Source organism: Zonotrichia albicollis, chromosome 25, assembly GCF_047830755.1.
Source record: "Zonotrichia albicollis isolate bZonAlb1 chromosome 25, bZonAlb1.hap1, whole genome shotgun sequence".
NCBI lineage: Eukaryota > Metazoa > Chordata > Aves > Passeriformes > Passerellidae > Zonotrichia > Zonotrichia albicollis.
Genome location: NC_133843.1, coordinates 2,120,152 through 2,147,529, shown reverse-complemented (window position 1 = coordinate 2,147,529; position 27,378 = coordinate 2,120,152). Strand labels below are relative to the sequence as shown.

The following is a 27,378-nucleotide window of genomic DNA, read 5'->3' as shown; positions in this document are numbered from 1 at the left end:
TTACCCCTAAATAAAACAGGCTTGGGGCTGTGGCTGTGGAATGTGCCCACTTTGCACCAAATGCCCAAAGGCCTCCCTTTAAAACGCTCCTTGGAACCATCCCAAGCCATGCCTGGGCACTTTCCGAGTGTTAGAAGTTGATGTGGAAGCACAAATTTAATCACAGGAGCTGCTGGGTTCATGTGGGCTGGGTCTCTGAGTAATTTTTTGGAGAAAATTTGTTGTTCAAGCTCCATAGAGCAGGGTGAGGTGATCACAGTGTGAAATGTTGGGCATGTTGGCATCAGAGCTGGAGGACCCTGGCAGTTCATTGGGCATTGTCCTGTTCTCAGCTGGTTTAGGGATTAAAATCAAGGAGTAGCTGAAAGGAATTGTTAACTTGAGCTTCAGGAAAGCTTTACTCCCCAGGATGTTTCCTGAGGAGCCTGAAGTGTGCTGGGGACACTTTCTAGAACCATCTTCAGCTCCAGCACAAAGCACTGCCCAGCTGTGGGTGTGGAACTGCTCCTGCCCCTGCCCCTCACAGGAATCAGCCCTCAAAGGCTCAGGGCACCTGCTGCCATTTTCACCATATTTCATTCAGTTTTCTATGAAAAGTAAATAAAATTAGAGCAAGGTGATTTCCACAGGTGGGAAGAAGCTGGGGAAGGGATTCTCCTGAAATCTGAGTTAATGGATTTAATGCCTTTTGAGTTACTTTGAGATGAGAAATCTGCCCCTCAGACTCTGGGCACTGACTTAGACAAAAACTTCTCCCTGGAAGGTTTTTCTTTTTCTGACAGTTCCACATTTAATAACAATTTTTTTTTAGATCTTGCTAATATTATCTTATTTTAATTTATTAGTAAACTGATAAATTAATTAATAATTTCTTATCCTGCCATTTTGAAGTTTGTTGAAGTTCAACCCAACGATGGATTTGGAATTATTCTTCCCCTGGAAAGCCTGACACTGGACATAATCTTTAAAGCCACCAAGGCAAAAGAGTACAGCTTTGAGCTCACCTGCAGGACAGAGATCAACAGGTGTGTTCATGGATGGACAGCAGGGAAGCTAAAATCTGAATTTCACTGCTAACCCAGCTCAGAGATTGAATCCCTGCCTGCCCTGGGGAGGAGAGGCTGGATCAGCACCTGGGGCAGGTGGGAATTCTCAGTTGCAGAAGTTGCTCAGTTCCTGTTGGTTTCATCCTTGCTTTTCACATCTGCCTTCTCTGAGGTGACTTTTCCCACCCCTCCTGAAGTTTATCCTTGTCCCACACCAAAGCTCCAGCCCCTCAACCTGCAGTGCTCTGCTGCTTTTTCAGCACAATTACTGAAGGAATTCTTTTTTGTAAAAATGCTCTGTGCTTTAAGCCATTGCTACTGCAATAATGATGGCATAAACTTTGATTTGACTGGATGTATTTCCAGAAGTTCACAGAGGAAGAATTCAAGCAGGGACTCTGGCCAATTGTGCATTAAAAATAGATAGTATTATTGTTCATCTTTAGGCAAAATTCCCATTGCAAGCTTGAAATTCTGCTTAAATAGGGACTACAGGATTAGCTCCCTATTTTCCGGGCTGATTAAGACACTATTTTATGCTGAGACAATTTATCATGTGTTTATTTTTAGACAATTCAAGCTGTCATGCAAAGCAGTTGGAGTCCACCCACCTCTTGAATTGTCTCATTCCTTGGTTCAGTTTGCTGCTACAGCCCTGAACTCGGAGTCTTCAGCCACGGTGGATGTGCTGAGCTCCCACCCTGTGCCCCGGACGGGCACGGGCAGCCCTGGCCCCGCTGGCCCCGCTTCCTTTGAGTTCCACGTGCCCCAGGAGTGCCCTGTGGGCATCGCTCCCTCTGTGGGAACTGTGCTGCCCGGGCAGGTAAATGCACTTTCGGTGTTGGCTGTTGTGCCAAGGCTTTGATCATTGCATCCTCACAAAGCTGTCGCTTGTAAACACAGCTCCAAACAGCAGTTGTTGTTGGAATAGCTGGAATGTTTTGTATTGTTTCAAAGAATGTTTTAAATCAGATGGGAGGGTTGAGCACCAAATCTGGCTAATGCCTTATGGGAGTGTGTGGTGGATGTCACAGGGGTCCCAGGACCAGGGAGGAGAGGAGAATGTTGACTCCATGTTTCAGAAGGCTTGATTTATTATTTTATGATATATATATATATAATATTAAAACTATACTGAAGAAATAGAAGAAAAGATTTCATCAGAAAGCTAGCTAAGCATAGAAAAAGAATGATAACAAAGACTTGTGACTGACCAGACAGTCCAAGACAGCTGGGCTGTGATTGGCCATTAATTAGAAACAACCCCATGAGACCAATCCCAGATGCACCTGTTGCATTCCACAGCAGTAGATAACCATTGTTTACATGTTGTTTCTGAGGCCTCTCGGCTTCTCAGGAGAAAAAATCCTAAAAAAAAAGGATTTTTCATAAAATATATCTGTGACAGGAGTGTTGTCACTGTGATTTATGTGGAGAATGTTTAAATATCAAAAGCATTGCCCATGTAAACCCAGCCCACTGTAACATCCTGGACATCCAAGAGAGCAGCAGGTGCCCTTACCCTGAGGCTGCTGGGGCTCCCTCTGAGCAGGGGTGAACTGGGGGTGAACTGGGGGTGCTCCTGTGGGGCTCTGCAGGTGCCTGGGGCTGAGCTGTGCCCTCACTCCTTCTGAGAATCACTTCTCCTCCTCCTCCTCACTCCTTCTCGGGATCCCTGCTGCTCACAGTGACCCCCAGATGTGTCAGAAAGTCTCTTTTCCCAGCCCAGTGGTTGAAGAAGGAGTCAAAACTCTTTATTTCTCACTCTCAAGGTTGTTTATTGTTTCTTATCTCTAAAATTCTTTCTCCTGACCTGCCAAGGTCCACTCAGCAGGTCAGACAGAGGCACACTGGTATTATCATTCTATACTAAAATCTACAAGTACATTATTTACCATAACTTCCCAATACCCATCACCTATGTTAGTCAGTGAGCTTCTACTCTAAACCAACCCAAAAATGCCACCATCACCCAGAAGATGGAGGCCAAGAAGAAGAAGGAGAAAGGCTGGACAAGCCCAGATTCCTCCATTGTGCCCCCTGAACCCCCATGCTAAAAACCCCAAAAATCTGTTTTTCACCCTGTGATAAATTCACTATCATCCTACTTAAACTTTCATGGCTTGTAATTCTAAGGTTGTAATTCTAATTCTAAGGTTGGTGATTGTTTTTTCCAAGGGCTCAATCACAGTCACAGGGCTCTGGGGCTCTGTGCCAGGGTCTCTGAGCCCCCTGGGCAGGGTCTGGAGCCCTGCAGGGCAGCCAGAGGCATTTCCTGGGCTCCAGCCCCTCCTGTGTGTGCTCTCCATGCCAGAAAAGCTCCGTCCGAGTGTCCTTCAGGCCGGCGCTGCCCGAGCAGCTCGTCAGGGAGGAGGCAGCGCGGAGGCTCAGCACAGCAGCTGTGCCACAGGCAGCAGCACAAGTAAGGAATGCTAAGAACAGCACATGCTGCTGGTCTGCCACTTCCAGAGATTTGTTGCTCTGGATGGTATTTTTATCATAAAATTATTTGCATATTAATGAAGCCCAAGCTTGTGGTCCATGGGGGACCTGCCCATGAAGGGTGAGGGTGTGGCTGTGCACTCAGTGTGTGGCCTGTTCACTGAGCAATCATTTAATTTTGTGCTCACAATTATTCCTAGAGGGTTTTATTGGCAACTGAAATACTCTTTAAAAAAAAAAAGAAAATAAAAAGCTTCTAAACTTGCTGAAGATTTACAGCATCCATGGAATTTATATGCAACCCCTAGTTCAGTTATGTGAGCAGCTGTGGTTGTCTTGGATTGGGAGATAAACAGGTAAAATTCCCATGAGAGACTCATCTGCTCCAAGAGGAGACCTCTTATTCTAAGAGGGAGTAAAATATGTCCATTTCAACCCAATTTTTAGACTTTATACTTTTGGAAATTTGTCTGTAGTAGCTACTGTGTGTGTGGGCTGTCACCATCATCCTGCTGTCCCCTGTCCCCTGCTCTGTGTCACCTCCTTGCTCTGTGTCTTTGCTCACTCCTCTCTTGCTCAGATTCCCAGTGATCCCCCTCAGTCTCCAGTGGGCAAAAAGAAGAAAGATTCAAAGAAAGAACAAAAAGAACGAAATAAATCGAGTGTTTCCATCTCCAGAGGAAGGGCTGGAAGCAGGAAAAGCCTGGCTTCTGTACATAGCCCTGAAGAGCCAAAACCAGAAGAGTTAAAGCCTGAGTAAGTCAACAGAAGCATCTTGTACTACACAGACAGCATTCTCTTTAGAAGTAGTTTAATAAATCTACTAAAACTGTAGGTAGACAAGAAAGCAAACTGGAGAGGGAACAGCTTCAGCTGTGTTGCAGAGGCTGTTTCCAAAATTAGTGCTGCTTGTGAGCCACACAGCTGTACCCTCTCATGTGAGGCAAAGAATCCCTTTATGCATCAGAAGGATTGAAGACTTCAAAGAATCTGTCAGGGAGCAGGAGCTGGGGCTGTGCGGGGGTGGGGCTGAGCCAACTCGGGTTTATGGAAGGGGCAACAGCAAAGCTCAGCTTGGGCACCAACAGAAACCCCTCAGAGAAACCTCTGTGAGACATCTACAGAGGCAGCTGATGGCCCAAACCCATGGCTGAGAGGAATTGCTGTTTTTAATTAGAGGGCTTACACAGTCCAGCACATTAGTCATGGTCAGCGTCAGTGCTGGCAGGGAAATGCTGCTGGAAATGTGCACGTGAGCCCTCCCTGTGCAGTGTGAGCACCTCAAACAGCATTGCTGCCTGCAGCCTGGGACACTCACATGCAAACTCTGATCCTCGAGGGCCCCTGTAGAGCAGGAGATTCAGCTTTCAGAGGCACACTTCTGCCCAGGCTCAGGAATTTGGAAGTATTTACAAGTAAATACATACTGAAGCAACAGGCACTTGGCTGTGCTGGATGTTTTGACATCTTTTACTACAATTCCATGTTCATTGCAATCCATTAATTATAATTTTTAAACACTTTCAGCAGAGATTGTGAAAAAATTCCCTATTTTAGAAGTATTGCCTACAGACTGCATTAGAGGAATGTGATCCTGTGTGTTTACATGTCATTGAGATGTAGAAGTACTGGAAGACACTGAAATTCTTGAAGTATTCAACCAAAGAAAATTGTATGGAGAATAAAAATGAAGAACCCAGATAACAAACGTTACATCTTTGGTGTAACATTTGTTATCTGGGTTCTTCATTTTTATTCTCTTGTAGGGTGGGTCCATTACTGACAGTCATTTAATTTCACTGTTACATTCCATTTTGAATGTGTGACTAAGAAACAATAATCACAAATAGCTCAGCAGATATTTATTTGATGTTTTTTTGCTCTCTCACTCACTGAGATAATTCCTATTCCTGGATTCTCTAGTTCTGATGCTTATAGGGCAGCCCAGGCTTTCCTGACGAGGAGTTTCAGAGGGAGTTTTAACAAATACATCATCCCATGCTCTGTTGCAAGTGGCCATGCCAGTGGAGAGGAGGGCTCTGGGAGCTTGGCCTGCAGGTGGGTGCATGGGATAACCCAGAGATGGGAGGGGGAAATGGTGCCCTTGCTGATTTATTCATTTGGGGGAGAAATTTGTTTTCTGCTCTTAATTACTTCATAGCTCAGTGGTGGAAACTCATGCTCCCAGCCCACCAGTTGGATAAGAATCAAACACATGAATATCAAAGCAGCTGAAGGAATAATTGTGTGAAAACTTTGAGGCAGCTGTAGCTCAGGCACAGTCAGTCACCCAGCCCTGTGCTGGGCTGGCACACCCTGGGCAGGAGCAGATCCCTGGCAGTTGTTGGTGTGTCTGTGCTCCCAGAGCTCTGCCCTCTTATTCCCAGCTCTGCCCTCTTATTCCCAGCTCTGCCCTCTTATTCCCAGAGCTCTGCCCTCTTATTCCCAGCTCTGCCCCCTTATTCCCAGCTCTGCCCTCTTATTCCCAGCTCTGCCCTCTTATTCCCAGCTCTGCCCTTTTATTCCCCAGCTGCCTTTGCTCTCTTGCAGTCCTCACAACACCTTGTACCTGGAGCTGCACTGCCCTGCTGTGGCCCCTCCTGTGCTGATCATGTCAGACTCTGGGATCAACACAGCCAATTTTGGGGATGTTGCTGTAGGTATGGAGTTTGAATTCTGCTTTGGAGTTGTTTCTCTCTGACAGTGAGTTCTTGCCAGCAGTTTTGCATTTTCAAAAGTCAGGATAGACATTAGCCCTTAGTGGTATTTAGGTGGAAAATAAGGAGCCTCTGGCCACTGAGGCCCATGGAAGAGCAGATCTGATCCCCAAACAGGGACCTGGAAGCTCCAGAAGTGACTGGCCCAGTCTGAAAGCATTTTGGTGAGCTTTGAGTGGTGCCTTAGCCATAGGCCTGGGGTGATCTGGCTCAGGCAGGAGCAGGAGTGAGGGGGAGGAATGGGAGGGATGAGCATCCTCCCTTTGGGAAGTGTTTTCATTCCTTGCAGGCCACAGGATGATGAAGAGAATTACAGTAGAAAACATCTCCCCAGGGAAGCTGGAGGTATCCTTGTCTGAGCACTGAGCTCAGCCTTCAGCCTCTGCTTCATCACACTCTGCCTCTGCAGGGGGAACTGCTGCACACCAAAGCACCAGCTCACCTTCTCTCTTGAGTTATTGACCTCTCAAAGGCTTTTAGATGCTTAGTTCAGACCTAAGCCATGGAAACAATATGTAGAATCTATTCTCATATCTTTTTTCTCAATCTTTATGAATGTTTTTCCTTGAGTTGCACTGTTTTAGCTGGGATTCTCAGTTCTGAATCCCAATGGCCCCTTCCTGTTGGTCAGAGCAGTTGGAACACTTGAGCCAGGTGAAAACAAACCCCTGATCATCTCTTTTTGTCCAAGTGAGGATAAATGGGTGAGTAAAAGATACAAGAGCAGTGAAGAGAGGAGAGACAAAGTTCCCTGTCCACCATTTGGATCTTGTCTCAGTTCTGGGGTGGTCCCTTGGGAGGGGTGAGGGTCCCTGAGCAGATGCACTAACCCAGGCACCCTCTGGGCAGTTCTTGGAAACTCTGGACATCCAGGTGGCACAGAGCAACCTGAGCCTCCCCCTGTGTGGGCACGGGGTGGTGCCCAGCACTGAGTGCTCCGTGGGAGAGGTGCTGGACATGGGATACGTCATGGCCAGGGACACCGTGACTGCCACAGTCCAGGTAAGGCCTCTGAGCTGGGCTGCAGAGCACAGCAGAGCTCCTGTCAGGAGGAGCACAACACAAACTCTCCCCAGATTCTGTCCAAGTGTGTGTGTCAATAACCAAAGCCCAGTTTTGATGCAGAGGGAGGTTGGTGTGGCACGTTGTGGGCAGCACTGATTGTGCCTCTGGTGGCACCTGGGGACACAGAGCTGCACTAATGCAGCAAAATAAATTCAGCCCCTTTGCAAACTGTGGATCTTACAGGCCTGAGAGTCAATTTCCTTCATGCAAATGCTGTTGTGTGAATGAATGTCCCCAGATAAAGAACACTTCCAGCATGACCCTGCTGTTCTCTGTGCAACTGGAGTCGCTCTCACCAACGCGGGACAGAGACCGGCAGAAAATCCCCTCCTTTCTCACATCCTCTCTGCAGAGAACAGAGATTGTTGGTAAATTTCTTTTATTCTTTGCTCTTTTTCCTCTGCTGAAGATTCAGGACGTGTAAAGCAGCATCATTGTGTCCTCTTAGGTGCACACAACTGTCAGACCTGGGGCATCACAGCCCTGAAATTAAAGACTTCATTTTACTCCCCAGTAGGAGCTGTAATAATTTTTTCAATATGGGGAGCTGTAAATGTATGCAGCCTGAGCAAATACCCACAAGTAAGGAGATATTGGTGTTTAAATCTAAATAAACCCACACAGTAATTGCACATTAAAGATTCCGTTTAAAGATGTCCAGATCTATAAAAACACATCAGAATATAGGAAGGGTTGGTGATGCTCTTCAGTTCCTCTGGAGATCAATGCATCAAACTGATGGATGGATGGATTTATCTGGTGTTCCTAACACCCTGTTTTGCTGCAAAGCCATGTATCAGCTCTTATTTATTTGCTGTTCCAACAAAAATTAAATGGGTTTAAAATTTATGAAGAAGTAAAATGGAGCTGTCCTCCTTTCTTATCTGTATCCTCATTTTTATTTACCAGGAACACAGAACTATAATGGCTTCAGTGTGTTCAGGGTCTCTCCAACAGAAGGAAAAATCGAGGCTGGGATGAGCCAGGATCTTGTGGTTACCTTCAGTCCTGATCACGAAAGTCTCTACTACTCTGACCTTCTCAAGGTTCTGCTCTTTGGCAAGGTGAGACAATCAGGATTATGAAAACAATCTAAATATTAGATGAACTGATGCAGGGAGGAAAGGGCACGTTTGGGGCCCTCTGACATTTTTCAGGATTAGATATTCAGTTATGAATTAATAAAAACAGTGACGTGGGGTCCATCCCGTGGCACAGTCAGGAGGGGACGGAGCTGAGCACACTCCAGGGGGCTCCTGCAGGGAGCCTTTGATGGCAGAGCAGGGGCAGAGGGAGCTCCCCCTGCCCAGCAGGGCCCGGCCGGAGCCGCAGCGCCAGGGAGCCGCTCCTGCTGCCGCTCGGTGCCCGGTGCCCGCTGCGGAGCTGCCCGCCAGCCCCGGTGCCCGGTGCCCGCTGCGGAGCTGCCCGCCAGCCCCGGCCGGATGCGCAGGTGGCCGCGCCGCGGGCAGCGCTGGGCCCGGCCAGGACACCGAAAGTTGGTGCAGAGTGACCGCTAAAGCCCAGCAGCGGCACTGCAGAGGGCTGGGCTGAGCGAGGGTGGGATTGCAGCTGGGAACGCACGGCGGGACGAGCTGAGCCTGAACGGACACTTGATCCAGTTTGGCAACAGAAAGGTTTTGTCTCTTGTAGCGGTTTGTGTATAAATCGTTTGTGCAGTGCCCTCCTGAGGCACATTTCCCTGGTTGTTCAAACAGAAATGCCATAATGGGCAAACCAGGGGAGGTGCAGAGCTCCTGCATTGGAGCCCAGGATCACTGGCACCGTGATGCCACCTCCATCGCTGGTGCTGCTGGCTGGGGTGCCAGCGCCGTGCAGGGCACAGAGCTGTCCCCCGCAGCCAGGATTTGCTGTCTCACCCAGCACACAGCCCACGAGGTCCAGCTGAAGGGAGCAGCCCGGGATCACCTCATGTTTGTGGAGGGGGGAGAGCCCCTGGATGTGCCCGTGGAGTCCTTGGCTGTCACCCCAGCTGTGGCACCACAGGAAGCACTGGGAAAAGGTAAAGTGCCAGCACTGCTTGTTATGGACCAGGGAGGGATCAGACATGGGAATGTTCCTCTTTCTTTAAGAAAAAAGGAAATTTAAGGCAATTTTTCCAGAATCAGAAAAAATAAGCATTATGTTACAGCGTATATCCATAATACACAGAAATACCACAAAAGTTTCTCTTAAGGAAAGTTTTTCTCTTCATTTGAATGCAGTTTTGTCTTAATGATGATCTTCTACCTCTGCAGCTTCTTTGAAAAAATGATTATAATGTAGTACTACTATGAAGAATTGAGATGCATTTGCTTTCTGCCACTTCTCTGAGGTGTATTAAATGTTTAAGAAATTATTTCATATATAATCACATATCCTGGATCCTCCTGTTTGTCCTGTTATGAAACTTCAGGGGGTTTGAAGTTACTCTTCCTTAATTTCATGGGACAGGATGCAAACAGCTCCTGACTCCTGAGCTGTAAATAAGTCCAGGCACACACACATAAGTAGGAATAAAATACACAGAGCTGTGTGCCATGGGCTAGAAAACCAGCCTGGAACTTGATAAACAAGTAATAATTGCACTTTGCAATTGCAAATTATCCAAACCTTCCTTTTCTTTAATTGCTCACTAACTCTGTGAAAGGATCTCTTTGTCTGTGCCAGCTCCTGGGATACCACATCACTTTGTTTTGAACCTGCTGCAGTTTCTGTTGGTTCCCAAAGGCCAAAGGCTCCGTTTGCCTGTCTCAGAGCTGACCTGCTTGCTGTTTGTTCAGGGCCACAAGAAGCAGTGAGGTCCCTTCTCCTGCTCCTGGAGTTTGTGGAGGGCTCAGCAGAGCCAGCCAGGGCAGAGATCACCGTGGGGGCCATTCAAAGTCCTCAGATGGCAGCCAGGAAGGTGAGGGAAATAAAACCTGCAGGTTTGTGCCAGGTGCTGGGTGGGATCCTGACAGTGTGCAAAGGGCTGCTCCTTCCTTCTCTCCAAAATTCAGAAACTCAAAAATTAAAAAAAGCAGCTTTCAGAGTTTCTAATGAATTTGATATTATAAAAGCACATTGTTTGTAAGGCTTATTTTTCAGGGGCTAATATAAGGAATTAGCATGATCATACTAAGTCAGCAACAAATGGAATTTGTGTGTCCGTGCCAGAGCGTGGAGTTCAGCCTGGACAGCGGCCCCGAGCTGCGGCGGGCGGGCTTCGAGCTGGACGGAGCCAAGGGAGCGCTGGAGCGCGGGCAGCTCAGGCGCATCGGCGTCTCGTGGGTGCCACCTGCCGACCTGCAGGTGAGCCCGCGGCACCGCTGTGGCACACGGGGCTCCGGAGGGTGGCACACAGAGTTCCTGGGGGGATATCACACAGGGCTCCTGTTGGGGTGTGGCACAAAGCTCCCGATGCATGCCCCTTTTCCCTTCTACTGCCCGGTATCTGCTACTTCTGCCTTGTAAGGTTGGATGTGATGTCCCAACAGCTCTGTGGTTGCCTTGATTCACCTCCTCGGGCATTCATGGGGCATGGGGGCATTGAGTCCCCGTGTGTGGGATGGCACAATGAGTAGCTGGTTCCAAAATTAAAAGATTTCTGCCATCACAGCAGGAAGAGGCAGCAGAGTTCCTGGCAGGGTGAATCCAGCCTGCATCCTGCCCCTTGGTAACCCTGCTCTTGCTCAACCCTGAGCACTCACTGGGGGCTGACAGGATTTCCTTCCAGCCCTCCCTGGGAGCTCTGGGCTTGCTGCTGTGCCCGGCTGCCATGGCAGTGACGTGGGGACAGTCTCTGTGGGGACACGGGGCTGAGTCACTGGCACACCTCACTGGCTGCTGCCTGAGCATCACCTGGGGACAGAGAGGAGCCAGCACAGTGGCTGTAGCTGTCACCTGTAGCTACACCTGGTACCTGAACACTGAGATGTCAAAAACAGAGCTCAGAAGGTGATCAGCCCGTGTCTCCTGTGTCCACAAGACCAGGCTGGTTTCTGTGTGGTTCTCTCTGCAGACCAGTGACCCCCCTCTGGTGTCAGCCCTGCTGACTGTGAAAGGGGACATCACAGAATGCTACCGAGTCCTGCTCATGGCCAGAGTGGTGTCTGCAGCTGCTCCCACTGCCTGAGGCGTCAGGCAAATGGAAAGAAGATGGAGGTTCCATTCCTGGGAGGTCTCTGCTGGAACATGGGAGGATTTTGAGGTTGTTGCAAATTAGTGAGGGCAGCAGGGACATGGGAAGGAAGGGCCATGTAACATTTCTGCTGTTTCACCCAAAGCTCTCTGTAAACTCCGGTGTCAGTAGCTTCATTTTCCAGCTGACTCTGTGACAATAATCTTGTGTTAGAGGGAAGAATTCCTGAGGGCCCCCAGCAGCTACAGCTGCTGTTAATCTCAAGTCTCCCAAAGTCATCCCATCAGGAGGAATATCTGCTTCACATCCACATCAGTGAGTTTCTATTTTTATCCAATTTCAGATGCTTTTTGTAGGATTTGGAAAGGCCTTGACTTTTTCTAAGACCAGAATAAAGTTTCTTATTCAAGCCTCCTCCAAATCATTTGGGGAGTCACTTTTACAATGTTCAGTCGAACGTGCCTGGTAACAGGAGGTCAAGGGGGAACATTCCTGTGCTGTTCCCTGGATGTGGGCAGACACTTGCCAGACATCCTGGCTGTCCAGGAACTTTGTATTTCTGTATTTGCCTTCTGCTGAATTCTGGGTGAGAGCAGAATCCTGCTGTTCTGGGGAAGCCAGAGTGCCCTGCAGGTGCAGCTTCTGTCAGGAAGCAGAGCTGGAGGATGGAGGGAGCAGGAAGGCAGCAGCCATCAGACACAGGATAATCCTGTGCATCTCTTATCACACCCTTCCTGAGTCACAGGCAGTCTGTGGCAAAGTTCCCTCCCCAGCACTCCGAGGGCGTGCTGCCCTTTGGCCCTGGCTGTCAGATCCCTGACTCAGATGATGCAATCAGAAAATAGAAACGTTATTTGTAAATATCCCTGTGGTAACGAGGAGCCAGCAGGGGAGCAATTGTCACAAGGAACATTTAAACCAGGCTCCCCCTCTGACAGAGGAGGTTTGTGGGGGTGAAGAGGGGGTTCCTTGTTTTTCCAGCCAGGGTTTGATCCATTGAGATGTGTTCTCATTTAATAATGGCTCGAGTGCCCGTGGAGTCACTTAACTCCTCAGTCTAAAGACTGCAGATGCTGAAGCAGCCCCAGTGTCCTGGGCTGGCAGCACTGGGGGTGGCAGTGCCAGCCAGGGACAGCTCTGCCTTCCTTGGAGGCCCTGGGTGCTGCTGCTGGCACAGCTGGGCCTGAGCTGGGCACAAAGGGCTCTGTGTGCTGCCTCCCCTGCAGCCCCAGAAGGGTGAGTGAATGCCACCACAGGCACTGCCAGCCCTGCTCACAGCACTGCCACCCCACAGCCACAGCGGGCAGGGAAGGGCACAGCCTGTGGGACTGGAGGAGCTACTTCAGGCACTGCATTTGTGGGCATCCACTGTGTGAGGATCCTTCAGATTTCACTCCTGGAAACCAAAAAGGGATGGCTGACAACAAATCAGACTCCAGACTCTGGTTATGATAACCATACAGAGTGCTGAAAATAAGTGTAACGTTTACCAGGAAACAACACCCCTGTCTTAGCAATCTTCCACTTCACAGAGGTCAGGTCCTGAGAAAAAGCATCCAGAGGACGAAAAGAAGCAAAAAATTAAAGAATGATGTGAAGACAGTGACCCTGGTGCCCTCACAGGGCTGGGCTGGGTAAGGAGCAGCTGCCACCAAGCAGCTGGTACCCAGGGGCGAGCAGGGGTGTCACCCACTGTACCTGCATTCCTGGCACTGGAGAACTTGGATCAATATTTTCACAGGCCTGAAGTGAACAGAAGGTTCTGGGTTTCTCTGGTCAAAGTCTCCACGTTTAAAATTCAGGATGTGTTTGTTGTCTCGGGGGAGGTTGGACCAGGATAACTGGAACAGGTGGTTATTTCTGGAGGACTGAAAATAAAGTAAACTCTCCCTGTAAACTCCAGCTGACGTTCTGTAAAGCACTTATGGAAATCTGAACAGGTTTTAGTCCCTTTCATAAGAGAAAAACTGGTATTTTAACTTGTCCTTGAAAGTGATCATTCTTGGGAGCACAGTGGCTGCTCAGGATTGGGGTTCCCTCTCCTGGATTTCTTTGTTCTTTGGGGACACAGAGGGTGAAGTGCCAGCTCTCACATGGGGCAGCGCTCAGCAATGAGACACAGGCTGATGTGAAAGGGAAAACAAATTGTCTGATGTGGAAAAGCAGAGCCATTGGAATGTGAGCAGACTGTGCTGCCTCACCTGGGACACCACTGCAGTTACAAAAGCAAAAGCAGTTACTGTGTCTGCAAAATGTAACCCTGGGTGTGCAAAATGTGTCTGCAAAGTGTAACCCTGGGTGTGCAAAATGTGTCTGCAAAGTGTAACCCTGGGTGTTTCACTGCCATTCCATTGAGAGTTAGCACAGTTGGAATCATCATGATGCAAACCTGCAATGGTCAGAGATTCACACCTTCAGTTTACTGAAAATATAGGAATTCTGTGAGGATGCTCCTGCCCACACAATTCCCATGTACAATGTGTGTTATGTGCAACAGCTTCTTGATATTTTTCCAGTGAACAGAAAATTGACTGGGACAGCTGAAGATGGAAACAATTCCCTGGTAACTCAGGCCCATGGAGCTGATCCAGGAGCAGTGAGTGGCTCTGCAGGGAATTCCCTGAGCACACAGAGAGTGCTGGTGTGTTCTCCTGGCGTGGATCAGTGCCAGTCCCAGTGCCCAGCAGAAGCTCAGCACAGGTCCTGCAAGTTCATCTCCTGGAAAGGCACCAGCCCTGTTCAATTTGTGCTTCCAGGGTGGGTTATCCACACTGGGCATTAAAGCTGCCAGGGGACTCTAGACATGGAACCTGGTGCTTCTGTTTCCATGTCACTCCAGTAGGAATGGAGCCGTTGTTGTGAGGGCAATATGGAAAATGTAACCTCAGAAGTATTTCTTCATTTCCTGGAAGCTGAAGTTTTCTGCTCCTCTAAATGCTCTTGTGACCATTCTGTATCAAAGTGAGTTTTGCAACTGTGACCACTCTTGGGTCCCTGGATACAAACTCGTGCTTCCAGATTTGGATCTAAAAGCAGACATGAACTTCATGGCACTGATGCAGTTCTGGTTTAATGAGCAATTCACACCTCCATGTATGATCTTATTAATGCTTAAGGGCAAACCCAGCTCATTTGTAAAGCAGAGTGAGAAAGCAAGCACTGGTGTCATTTATTAATTCATGTTCTTCTTCTCCAGAAGTGACTTCAGCTATTTCTCCACACGTATGAGCACAGGTTTCCCTAAATGAGCAATGGCCCCATGACCCTGAGCAGTGCTGGAGGAAAACACTGCAGTCACTTTGTCACATGCCATGGCTGAGCCTGGAAACAGCGGGCATCGGTTCTAGGGGTGCAGAGCAGGGAACATCCCCTGGTGCTCCCCGGGCATTGTGTCCATTGGGGTCCCCATGGGGCGGCTGCCCCGGGACTGTGCTGGGCTGGCCCTGACGGGACCCAGGGGCCACCAAAGCCACTCCAGCCCTGCCCTCTGCAGCTGGACAGGGAGAACAGCACAACAAAGGCTCATGGGTGGAGATGAGGAATTTCTACATTTGAAACGTTCGACACAGTGAAATAGCCTGGAGCACAGCAAGCCTCAAGAGCCGTCAGTACCTTTTCAGTCGTGTCCCATGTGCTTTAACAAGGCTGGGTTTACAAGGGGAAATTATCTGCTCTTCTAAACATTTATTTCTGACTCGTATATGTCATACCAGGTTTCTCATTCCTTTATTTCTCCTTCAAGTCTCTCTGACACAGCAGAGGCTCAGGGTGTGTTCAGGGGCTGCACATCGATGGGTTCTGGTTTGGGGAGAGCATCGAGTGCAGTCCCGAAGTGCTGCGGGGAAATCTCTGCAAGCGGAGCTCTGTCCTCTGTATCCCCTCCTGCCATCCCGGGCTGGGCAGGGACGGGGACAGGGGCAGGGACAGGGATAGGGACAGGGGATGGGGCAGGGATAGGGATAGGGATAGGGATAGGGATAGGGATAGGGATAGGGATAGGGATAGGGACAGGGGATGGGGATAGGGATAGGGATAGGGATAGGGATAGGGATAGGGATAGGGATAGGGATAGGGATAGGGATAGGGATAGGGATAGGGACAGGGATAGGGCAGGGACAGGGACAGGGATAGGGACAGGGGATGGGGCAGGGATAGGGATAGGGATAGGGATAGGGATAGGGATAGGGATAGGGATAGGGATAGGGCAGGGACAGGGACAGAGACAGGGACAGGGACAGGGGATGGGGCAAGGGATGGAGCAGGGGCAGGGACAGGGATAGGGATAGGGATAGGGATAGGGATAGGGACAGGGGATGGGACAGGGGCAGGGACAGGGACAGAGACAGGGATAGGGGCAGGGATAAGGACAGAGACAGATACAGGAACAGGGGCTGGGGCTGGTGTAGGGGATAGGGCTGGGGCGGGGACAGGTGCAGAGACAGAGACAGGGACAGGGACAGGGACAAGGGATGGGGCAGGGGCAGGGACAGGGACAGGGACAGGGACAGGGACAGGGACAGGGACAGGGACAGGACAGGGACAGGACAGGGGCTGGGGCTGGGGCTGGTGCAGGGATGGGGCTGGGCGGGCACAGGTGCACAGCCAGGGGCATTTGGGCTGTCCGGGCCGCGCTGCCCCGGCCCCTCCCGCGGGCGGGCGGATCAGTCGGGGCCGCGGGGCCCGGGGGGCGGCGCTGCCCGGTCCCGCCGTGCCCTGCCCGGGCTCTGCCCCCCCGGACGGCCCCGGTTATTTATTGCGCTGCCCAGCCCGGGCCGGCCCAGGGCTCGGTGTCCCCTTTCAGCGCCGGCCGCGTGTCCTTGAAGCAGCAGCGGTGGCTCCCGGGGCTCTCGGACGCTCGCCCCAGCCGGAGCCTCGGGGCACGGGCAGCAGGGACCGGGAACCTCTCCTGTGGGCACCTGCTGGTCCAAGGCGGGCTGCCCCTCCCCGGGCACCGCTCTGCTCCGGGAACAACTGGGACAGCTCTGCCCGGTGAGTAACCACTGCCTGCTCCCGAACCTTCCCACCGGGACCAAGTGACATTCCCACAGCAGAACGGTGACTTGCTCATGGCCATCCCTTACAGCTTCTTTGCTTATCTCTAAGGCAGTCAGCGACTTTTAAATTCACTTGGCTGCCCCTGCTCTGTGGACTGAAGTTTTCTCCCAAGACGACTCCCAGGTGTCACTGGTGCCCAGTTTGCAGAGGCTGTGCTGTGGTCACAGCCACTGTTCTGGCACAGGAAATCCCACAGGAGGTTCAGCACACACAATGGCTGAAATGGCACAGGAGCTGTTCTGCTCCTTTGTGCTGCACCAGAGCTGAAAAAAGCCATTTCTGGCTGCACTGGAGCTATGGAAAAAATAACTTTAAAATATCTGGGAGACACAGGCAGTTGTCCAGACCAGCATTTTCAGACAGGCCTCTGGTATGAGGCACCCCATCTCAGTTACCTTTAAATAACACTGATTTGGTTTTTTGGGAATCCTGCACAAGCCATTCTCTCTCCCAAGCCAGAGTAAAGCACCGCTCAATAAAAACATTTATTGATTCAGAAGCATCTTTTACAGTGGGAGGGATTGTTTGCATGCTCTCATCTGGAGTAATGGTACAACCACGAAGAACAATCTAAGGTGGTTTTGCTCCATACTCTCACTGAGGGCTTTCCCTTTTCCACCCCAGGGAAGTGCATTCCCTGTCGTACATGCACTGTTTAATCAGTGAATCATCTGCCTTCCTTCACAGATGCCCTCAGAACATGTCTGATTGGACAAGTCTGTGGTATGTCTGGTAAGTTGGCTTTTAATCTTCCTAACCCAGAGCCCTTTGGAGGTTTTTATGAGCAGCCCTTGGAGCAGGGCAGTGGAAAGGCTTCTCTGAGGCAGGATCAGGGAAGGGTTTCTCTGTTTTCAGAGGAATGGACTGGACGAGGCCAGGGGAGATTGGGTGTCAGGTGGGGACCAGCATTCACCGAGGGCTGTGTCATCTTTCCCTTCTGAGTGCTCTGCAGTTGAACTCCAGGGCTTGTTTGTTCTTCCTAAATAGCCAGAGCCCTGCTGGCCATTGGCTGCTCCCACAGGGCAGCTCCAGCAGGGATTTGCTGGGCCCTGGCCCTGCCCCATCCCCGGCTCACTCCCTTCTATGGGACAGGGACAGGGACTGGCACCTCTGCTGGGCACAGAGCTGAGCACAACCTGCTGGGGGGGGCAAACTGGGACCAGAGAGGGGATTCCCAACAGGATTCATCTCCCACCTGGTACAGGTGCCTGACATTGTTTGCATGCCTGGCATTCTGTCCATACATTGGCTCTGAGCACACAGAGGGAGTTGATTCCTTCACCTCCTTCAGTCTGGAGCAGTTTTGGTTGATACACAGAGCTGTTTAAAAATACACAGTTACCAAAAATAGATTGAGAAGGCTTCTGAAAGCCTCCAGGAAAAGAGGGAGTTGGATTGAGAAACTGAGAGGTGGGCAGGTGGAGTTTTAGTGGAGAACCTGAAACACAGGTATATCAGTCAAGGCACATTGTAAATTGTTAAATTATAAACTTCCTTAAGCAATAGCTACAGATAGAATTGTGTTTTCAAGGCATAAATATAATTTAATATAATATCATTTCCATGCTCATTTATAAAGAGAGGCCCTAGACTTGTGAAAGTTCGTGCTTGTGCTTCCCTCCAAGTACAAACCCTCTCTTGCTGTGGAAAGCAGAGCCATTCTCCCTGCACAGAAGTAGAAAATAACCCCAAATAGTGAATGTTTCAGCACCTCTGAGCCAGAAGGGGTTGTACTGCTGGGCAGTAATTCTTCAGCTCATGACTGAGTGTTTGTGATCCAACTTTCTAACCCAGGATCCAGCCCCCATTCAGAACTAAAGGAGGCCTGGCCTGTGTTCTGACCATGTTGAAATGATATTCTGGTTGAGAAGCAGTAAAACATAAGCAGTGCACTGGAGGTTTTCCCCCTCCCTGTTTCAGGCTGATCTTGCTGCTGGTGTTCCTGCTCCTGCTCTGCGGGGTCTCAGCGAGCTGTGTCAGGTTCTGCTGCAGGAAGAAAAGGATCCCAGTGGAGCCCTTCCCTCGGCACCCCTGCGACCTGGCCGTGATCGGCATTGACAGTGACAGCACTGCCCACAGCACAGTGACCTGTGAGTATCCCAGGAGTAACCTGCTCCTCACCCTGCGCTCCTCAGCCTGCGCTCCTCACCCGGAGCTCCTCACCCTGAGCTCCTCACCCTGCGCTCCTCACCCTGCGCTCCTCACCCTGAGCTCCTCGGCCTGAGCTCCTCACCTTGTGCTCCTCACCCTGCGCTCCTCACCCTGAGCTCCTCGGCCTGCGCTCCTCGGCCTGCGCTCCTCGGCCTGCGCTCCTCGGCCTGAGCTCCTCGGCCTGAGCTCCTCGGCCTGAGCTCCTCGGCCTGAGCTCCTCGGCCTGAGCTCCTCACCCTGCGCTCCTCACCCTGAGCTCCTCACCCCGGGCTCCTCAGCCTGCGCTCCTCAGCCTGCGCTCCTCAGCCTGAGCTCCTCACCCTGGGCTCCTCACCCCGGGCTCCTCACCCCACGCTCCTCACCCCGCGCTCCTCACCCCGCGCTCCTCAGCCCAAGCTCCTCACCCTGCGCTCCTCACCCTGCGCTCCTCACCCTGCGCTCCTCACCCGGAGCTCCTCACCCTGCGCTCCTCACCCTGCGCTCCTCAGCCTGCGCTCCTCACCCTGAGCTCCTCAGCCCGCGCTCCTCACCCCGTGCTCCTCACCCCGTGCTCCTCACCCCGTGCTCCTCACCCCGAGCTCCTCAGCCTGAGCTCCTCACCCTGAGCTCCTCACCCTGCGCTCCTCAGCCCGAGCTCCTCAGCCCGCGCTCCTCACCCCGTGCTCCTCACCCCGTGCTCCTCACCCCGTGCTCCTCACCCCGAGCTCCTCACCCCGAGCTCCTCACCCCGAGCTCCTCACCCCGAGCTCCTCACCCTGCGCTCCTCAGCCTGAGCTCCTCAGCCTGCGCTCCTCAGCCTGCGCTCCTCAGCCTGCGCTCCTCACCCTGCACTCCTCACCCTGAGCTCCTCACCCTGCGCTCCTCACCCTGAGCTCCTCACCCTGCGCTCCTCACCCTGCGCTCCTCACCCTGTGCCTGGGGCTCTGTCCAGCCCTGCAGGAACAGCAATTCCCAGCGAGCTCCCAGAACAATTCCAGCCCACAGGGGTGGCACAAGAGGTGAAGGGAGGGATCAGGGTGACAGGGTGACACTGAAGATCAGGAGTGACTCTGTATGGACAGCTTTAGTATTCAGTGCATTCATTCTAAAAATACAAAAGTCTGTAATTTCCTGGTTAAAAGCAGGATTAGCCTTTCATTCATCAGTGTCCCATGCAGGTGTTTAATTTTTATTTGAAATTCTTTTTCTTCCCAGCATACAGCTCATGGCAGTACCCCCCAAGTGTCCAGATTCCCTTGGTGTTTGTGGATATGGATAAGAACACTGTGTCCCCTCCAGCTTACAGCCTCTATGCCATGGACCTGCCACCTTCCTATGATGAAGCTGTTCAAATGGGAAAGCAAGTGGCAAGGACAAACCAGAAGCTTGATGACATCCCTGAACAGGTGACACCACGTGGGCTGAACCCCAGCCAGTCCCCACCTGACACAATCAGCAGAGATCCAGCAACACAGGCAAATTCAGAAGATTCAGAAGATGCCATGAAAGAACAGCCACAGGTCTGACTCAGTTCAGATGGGGAGAAAAGCAAGGAAGGACTGTAAGAGTTAAAGAAGACATGAAGAGTTTGGGTTTCTAAGTAGGTTATGATGGAAAGATATTTCTTCTCATGCCCTTGTAATGATCTGTCAGAAGAAATGTTTTCTGTGACTGCTCTAATCCCCTGGTAAAGCTTCTTCAAGGATATGAAATGAGGTAAAAGGGCAGCAGTTTAAAAATGCCTGTAAAAGTGGGACATGAATGAGTGTTCATCCTCTGATAAAAAATTGTTCCTTGTGTCCAGCAATAAAAAAGGTTAGGAGAGTTTTGCCACCTTGGGAACCCACTCAGAGCAGCACAAACAGGAAGCTGTTGTACTGGAACTGAAGGGGAGTCCCACAAGTGACACTGAGCAGCCTCTGTGGTTTCTCTTCCTTTGGGAACACCAAGTGCCCAGGAAGCTGCTGAGGACAAAGAGCTGCTCGTGTTCCTCCAGGGGCAGGAAGATGCCAGGACAGGAGAGCATGGAGGGAAATGCTTTGTGTTGTTCCACAGCTGCACCAAGGGAATGAGGCAGATGAGACACAGACACTTCTGTGCTGCTGGTGGTCATGAGACCCCAAGGGATTGGTTTTGAGTTTCTATAAATCTTTCCATTTCTATTCTCAAGATGTGTTGCCTTGTGGGTGGTTCCCTTTGCTATTTCTTTTTTCCAGATAAAGTACACATGAATTCCAAAGAGACACCTGCACACATGGTTCAGTATTATTGATGTGTTTCAAATATTCATCAAATATTTCAAAGATGCCTTTATATTTTGTGATCTGCTCAGGTGTCAGGGTCTCAGGCAGCACAGGAAAGAGAAATCCCAGGTTCCTGGCAGCTTTCACCAGCTCAGCACATGGACAAGCTCAGGGATGAGCAGGGTGACACAAAACATGCCTGTGCTGAGCCACCCAGAGATACAAATACCACAGAACAGGCTGGGCAAAAGCTCAAAGGAAATATTCTTAGGGACGGTTCTTTGTGAAGTACTGATAGAGGGATAACTGCTGAGCATCATTTTAGAGCTGGGAGCTTGGAGCTGATTACAGCAGTGGCAGCCCAGACAAAAATATGGGCTCCAGAGGCAGAGTTTTAATGCCAGCCTTCTCCCTTGCTCTTCCATATTCCAAATGGTCCAAATTTTGTCCACTCCTGAGCAGTGATTTTCTTTGAATCCACTTCAGCAAGGTGCTAATCTGGCTGCTTTAGGAACATGAGCAATTGCCAGGGTGGCTCATGGCTCTGGGTAAGAGCACTCGCTGCTATTAGTGAATGTAGCATAAATTTAGGTGTCTGTCATTAACAGGCAGGAGAAGTGGTGGGCACAAAAGCCTGCACAGCTTTCAGAACACTGTTATTCTCTGACAACCATTACTGCAAGAACTGCCCTGGAAATGAGCACTAATGATTTAAAGATGAAGATCTCTGGCAGCCACAGGCCCAGGATGCTGCTGCAGAGTCATGTGTGAGCTGTCCATGAGTCTGGCTCCCCAGGGAAGGGTCAGTTCTATTTTTAACTTGCATGTAACTTACTATGAGGGTTGAGTGGTGCAACAAATCTGCTTCTCTTGTGTCTCCTCTCTGTCATCCTTCATTACATTTCTGCTGTTTTGTTCTTTCCTCTGCTTTCCTTATCTGTGTCAAGATGGAGGCTGGGCATAACCAGGGTAACTGTTTGGATGTGCCTGGAAGGGCAATGGATGCCCAGCTCTGGATGTCTCCAAGTCATAAACGCAGCAGATGTATTTTTATTTATTGAACTTTTCCACAGCTCTCAGAAGGAAGCCTCTGCCCTTCCGAAGAAGGAATTAGTGCTGGAGGGAAATGGCTGAGCGCTCACTCACAAACAGACGGGAATGCAAAGCCAGGCGAGTGAGAGAACCGTGACTGACACAAGAGGGCAGTCCCTGCCTGCTCCTGTGCCTGCAGGGAAGGGACAGGGCTGGATGGAGCAGGGGAATCGCCAGGCTCCAAATCCCGGCCCTGGTGCTCGCTGTGCCCGCAGGGGAATCGCCGGGCTCCAAATCCCGGCCCTGGTGCCCGCTGTGCCCGCAGGGGAATCGCCAGGCTCCAAATCCTGCCCTGGTGCTCGCTGTGCCCGCAGGGGAATCGCCGGGCTCCAAATCCTGCCCTGGTGCCCGCTGTGCCCGCAGGGGAATCGCCAGGCTCCAAATCCTGCCCTGGTGCTCGCTGTGCCCGCAGGGGAATCGCCGGGCTCCAAATCCTGCCCTGGTGCTCGCTGTGCCCGCAGGGGAATCGCCGGGCTCCAAATCCCTGCCCTGGTGCTCGCTGTGCCCGCAGGGGAATCGCCAGGCTCCAAATCCCGGCCCTGGTGCTCGCTGTGCCCGCAGGGGAATCGCCAGGCTCCAAATCCCGGCCCTGGTGCTCGCTGTGCCCGCAGGGGAATCGCCAGGCTCCAAATCCCGGCCCTGGTGCTCGCTGTGCCCGCAGGGGAATCACCAGGCTCCAAATCCTGCCCTGGTGCCCGGGTGCTCGCTGTGCCCGCAGGAAGGGAGCGGGGCTGGATGGAGCAGAGCAGGGGAATCTCCAGGCTCCGATTCCCTGCCCTGCCCGTGGTGCCCTGGCAGCGCTGGCACGGGACCTGCCCGGCTGGCAGCTCCGTTCTCTTGGTCACAGGAGATGCAAAACCCCAGGAAAACCCCAAATGCCTGTGAGTTCCTAGGAATAGCGGCATAATCTGGTGGGAAAATCTCATGGTTTGCCCAGGCTCTTGCCTTGTAACATGGGTCATTAATTCAGAAATTGTTAACAGCAGCTGCTGCCCCATCAGCCCTCAGGAACACGGATTTCCCTCTGCACACAAAAGCAGCTCAGTTTGCTGTGCCACCTTCAAAGTCGGGGAATTATCAAGGTCTTTCTTGAGACTGGCCTTCTCCAGGGTGGTGCCATGCTGGAGTCCTTGCAATGGAGGGTTGAGCAGATCCCTCATCACAGCTTCCCTTTCATGGAACAGGCAGAACTTCACATTTTTGGAACCTACAATTCTTTATCGCTTTGTTTGGAATTGTTCAGTGGGTTCAGAAGTTGTTAGCTGGGTGTGCAGAGTGGAAGCAGGGGAAGCAGGACATGGATTGGGAATCTGTGATTCCAAAGCCTCACTTCCAGAAGAAAGCAGCTCTAAAAAGAACACCAGGGGCAGGTTGGTCCCACAGCAGGGCACAGGCTTGGCCTGATGCAGGATCTCAGAATTCTGATTTCTCACCATCACTGCATCTATTCAAGCCTCATTATATCCACACAAGCTTTGTGACATCTCTAAGGGAAAAGCCCCTCTCTGTAATTACCCAAAGTGCAGTTTTAATTGTGATTTCAGTTTGGCACTGTTCAGCATGCAATTTTTCTTCTCCCATTTGTTCAGAATGATCATTTTGTCAGTTATTTTCTGCTGTTCTTTGCTGGCTGTGTGAAAGAGCCTGTGCTGGGGAGAGATGGACTCTGAGGCTGAGCCTCCATCACTGTCTCTGCTCTCACACACACACTCAGCACGAGCACTTGTGCTCAGACAGAAAATGCAGCCATGGAAGTAAATTTTCTCAATAATTCATGGCCTTTATAGCCCAGAGCAAATTATACCTTGGCTCTGTCATGAAACTCAGGCTGCAAATCCCTTTATAGCCAAGCTCGTTAACAATATCAGTAAAGTGGTACCTCTGGATGCCTTTGATAATTGATGCATTATAATCTTTGGAGAGTGTTTAGTGGTAAACCTGCAGCACCCAACCTGAGCCATCAGTGGGGTCTGGATAGAGGAAAAACATTTCTTTGTTTGCCTTGGAGCTGCCTTTGTGTGCCTCGAACAGCCCAGGTTTGGTTGCTTTGTTTTCTAACTCATTTTGTCTCCATCAGCTGCAGTTTTTTGAGGGAAAAGGATCACTGCTGCTGCCAGCATGGATGAGAGGGACACTGCAAAACTGCTCATTTATGGAACTGAAGATCTCTGCCACAGCCACTCTTCACACTCCTGGTTCTGTTCCTCATCCTCTTTACCTCTTTCTTACACTCCCTAATTTGCTGCAGAGGTTCCTTCCTTCACCCACAATTAAAATTCAAACTGTGAGAGAAGCCTTGGAATCCTTCTCAGAGCAGATGATGAAAACAAAGTATCACAGGGGAATTGTGCTCTAAAAACTGGAGAAGACAATAAATGTTTTATGAAATTCTACATCCTAAGGTCAAACTCAATGCAAAAAAAAGGTTTAGGTGCAAACCCACATTGCTGGAAAAACATTTTGTTCTGGTCAGTCAAAATTTAGAATATAAAATGCCAGAATATAAAATGCTCTTTTTTATCTTACTGGAAGGAAAAAGGGGCCTGTAGAAAAGAATGCAGACTTTCAAATATATTTCAATTTTTTTAAAAATAACAAAGCTCACCTTGGACACTCAGTGAAAGGAGAAAATCAATTTCTATTTCAAACCTAGAAATGAATCTGTAAACTTGAATCTGTATTAAAGTGCTTAATTTTTACTCTTTTTTTTTTTTTTTTCCTGCTTTCCCAAGTAGCTCAAAAATGAAACAAAGGAGAAGAGCCTGATGATGAAAAAAATTGGGTTTTTTTCTTTCCATGCCAGGAGTTTATGGCATAACTACTTCCTGCAGCAAATGAGGAAGTGCAGTCCCAAGGTCCAAGCACTGACCTAGGGACCCACTTTGGTGACTTTTCTGCCACAGAAAAGTGGCACCTTCTCCTCCCCCTGACCCTGTCTGTGGAATGGGGACTCAGCTCTGCCTTTTCTTGCACAGGATCTGGAGGATGAATGCACCGAGCGTGGGCTGTGCTGTCACAGTGAAATACAGGCACAGTCAGAGCATGATGAACTTTGTGTGGGACATGAAGTGCAGGAAAAATCCTCCAATCCCACTCCCTCCCCCTCTTAAGGGGCGAATCTGGAGCAGGAACTCGGGCAAAGGGTGAGATTTAGAAACAGCCCCTGGACTTCAGGTGCCCCATGCCAGCATTCCCAACTGCGGGAGAGGCGAGGTTCGCTCGGCCCACGGGGCTGGAAAGGTTTCTGTCCCCAAACCTCGCAGAGCTGTGGCAGCCCGGGCCGGGCTGGGAGAAGCTGCTGTGCCCTCACGAAAGTCACCTGGAGGCAATGGAGCTGTGATCAGCCAGCAAAGCAGACGGCCATAAAAATAACCCAAATAACCACTCCGTGCGTGCTTGGAGAGTTTCCCCCGGCCTTGGCTGCGCTGCTGCTCCCAGCAGATGGGGGCAGCGAGCCGGAGCGGCCCGGGAAGGTCGGCTGGGCAGGCTGCGAGGCCAACACACACAGCAATTACATTTACTGCCATCATTTGGAGGGAAAAACCGGGCTGTGGTTTTATTCCTTGCTTATTTCGCATATAGACTTTTCCACAGTAGCTGCTGTAAAACACGGAAATTCAAATGGCTTGGGCATCTGGGAAATAAAGAATTGTATGTTGGGTTATTTTCTACTGTAATAATGAGGAAAAAAACGGTGATAAGGAGTAGGGGTATCTCTCAATCAAGAAACATCCTGGAGTGGGACAGACTCCAGCTCTCCCACAGATATCCTGGGCATCCCGACAGGTTTCAATGTGTCTGCCTCTGTTTTCCATGGGTAAACAATTCCAGGATCAGAGGCTGGAAGGGACCTTTGGACATCCCCTGGTCCAGCCCCGCTGCTCCCTGGGCCCTGCCCACTGTGGCTCTGAATTCCCCAAGGATGCAGAACTCCGTGCCCCTCTGGGCAACCTGCTCCACTGTCTGACCCCCCTCACAGTGAAACCAGAGAATTTTGGACTGTTGGAGTGGAATTTCCTGGATTTGGGATTGTTCTTATTGCTTCTTACCATGCAAGCTGGTGCCCAGGGAGAAAAGCCTGCCTGTGTGTTCTTTATCCTTTCCCCCAGGTGTTTGTACACATTTATAGATCCCTCCTGCACCACCTCATCCTGAGGCCAAAGACTCCCAGCTTGCTCATCCTCCCCTCACACGTCAGCCTCGATGCTTTAATCATCCAAATATTTAACTCCATCTTTTCTCCAGCTTGTCCAAATCACCCAGGAGTTTCCCCTGGATGCCAGTGGGATGTTTAAGGGGTTTCTGCTGCCCGTGCAAGGAGGAGCTGCAGACAGCAGAGGGTGACGTCCCTGTGGGTGCTGCCCCTGTCCCTGTCTCTGTCCCTGTGTCCCTGTCTCTGTCCCTGTCCCCTGTCCCTGTGTCTCTGCCCCTGTCTCTGTCCCTGCCCCTGTCCCTGTGTCTCTGCCCCTGTCCCTGCCCCTGCCCCTGTCCCTGCCCCTGCCCCTGCCCCTGTCCCTGTCCCTGTCCCTGTCTCTGTCCCTGTCCCCTGTCCCTGTCCCTGTCCCTGTGTCCCTGTCCCTGCCCCTGTCCCTGTCCCTGTCCCTGTCCCTGTCCCTGTCCCTGTCCCTGTCCCTGCTCTCTGTCCCTGTCCCTGTGTCCCTGTCCCTGTGTCCCTGCCCCTGTTCCTGTCCCTGTTCCTGTCCCTGCCCCTGTCCCAGTCCCTGTCCCTGTCCCTGTGCCCCTGTCCCTGTCCCTGTCCCTGTCCCTGCCCCTGCCCCTGTCCCTGTGCCTGTCCCTGTCCCTGTCCCTGTCCCTGCCCCTGTCCCTGCTCTCTGTCCCTGTACCTGTCCCTGTCCCTGTCCCTGTCCCTTTCCCTGTCCCTGTCCCTGTGTCTCTGTCCCTGTCCCTGCCCCTGTCCCTGTCCCTGTCTCTGCCCCTGTCCCAGTGCCTGTCCCTGCCCCTGCCCCTGTCCCTGTGCCCTGGCTGGCAGCGGTGCCCCCTGGGCACAGGGGACAGCAGGTTGGCACTGCCATGGCACCAGCTCCCCCAGCAGGAGGGAGGCTGTGGCACCACGGCTGTGACACCTCCGTGGCCACCCCAGTGCGGCCCCACGGGAAGGGAGAGCCAAGGTGAAATCACAGCGAGATCAATCTCCCCTCTCTCCCCTCGCTGCTCTGCACCAACTGTTTAATCAGAAAATAATGGATGAGCTGCTGCAATAAATGCAACATTCCTCCTGCTTTGGGGTGGAGGGTGCTACAGCAATGCCCCTCCTGTGGGAGCCCAAGCTTTAGCAGCACAGGAAATTGCCTGGATTTAAAAAAGGAACACAAGGAATAATGCTTTTCCAGGCCAGAGAAGGAAGAGAGATTTCCCTTCCTTTCTCTAGTTTATCACATTGTCACCAACAACAAAACCATGTATCATCAGAGCTTGGCCTTGCTCCCCCAGGTTTTAATCAAAGTGGTTAT

At 51.0% G+C, this 27,378-nt stretch overlaps 2 protein-coding genes across 2 annotated transcripts in view; both read left to right on the top strand.

Moving 5' to 3' along the window:
• The window catches only part of CFAP74 (cilia and flagella associated protein 74), a 42,999-nt gene extending 27,696 nt beyond the window's left edge, over nt 1-15,303 (top strand). Inside the window, exons 25-39 of the mRNA XM_074558428.1 lie at nt 892-1,025; nt 1,617-1,869; nt 3,361-3,468; nt 4,069-4,244; nt 5,412-5,546; nt 6,039-6,148; nt 6,495-6,550; nt 6,790-6,909; nt 7,055-7,207; nt 7,509-7,638; nt 8,180-8,334; nt 9,152-9,290; nt 10,051-10,172; nt 10,424-10,558; nt 11,268-15,303. Of these exons, the coding sequence (XP_074414529.1) occupies nt 892-1,025; nt 1,617-1,869; nt 3,361-3,468; nt 4,069-4,244; nt 5,412-5,546; nt 6,039-6,148; nt 6,495-6,550; nt 6,790-6,909; nt 7,055-7,207; nt 7,509-7,638; nt 8,180-8,334; nt 9,152-9,290; nt 10,051-10,172; nt 10,424-10,558; nt 11,268-11,381 (2,040 nt within the window). The 3' untranslated portion in view covers nt 11,382-15,303. The remainder of the gene's footprint in view (nt 1-891; nt 1,026-1,616; nt 1,870-3,360; nt 3,469-4,068; nt 4,245-5,411; nt 5,547-6,038; nt 6,149-6,494; nt 6,551-6,789; nt 6,910-7,054; nt 7,208-7,508; nt 7,639-8,179; nt 8,335-9,151; nt 9,291-10,050; nt 10,173-10,423; nt 10,559-11,267) is intronic.
• An 842-nt stretch (nt 15,304-16,145) lies between these two features.
• On the top strand, nt 16,146-21,690 carry TMEM52 (transmembrane protein 52). Its single transcript, XM_005492639.4, has 4 exons — nt 16,146-16,376; nt 17,130-17,174; nt 18,363-18,532; nt 19,788-21,690. The coding sequence occupies exons 2-4, from the start codon at nt 17,143-17,145 to the stop codon at nt 20,096-20,098; spliced, it is 513 nt and encodes a 170-aa protein (XP_005492696.1). The 5' UTR covers nt 16,146-16,376; nt 17,130-17,142; the 3' UTR covers nt 20,099-21,690.
• The last annotated feature ends 5,688 nt before the right edge of the window (nt 21,691-27,378 follow it).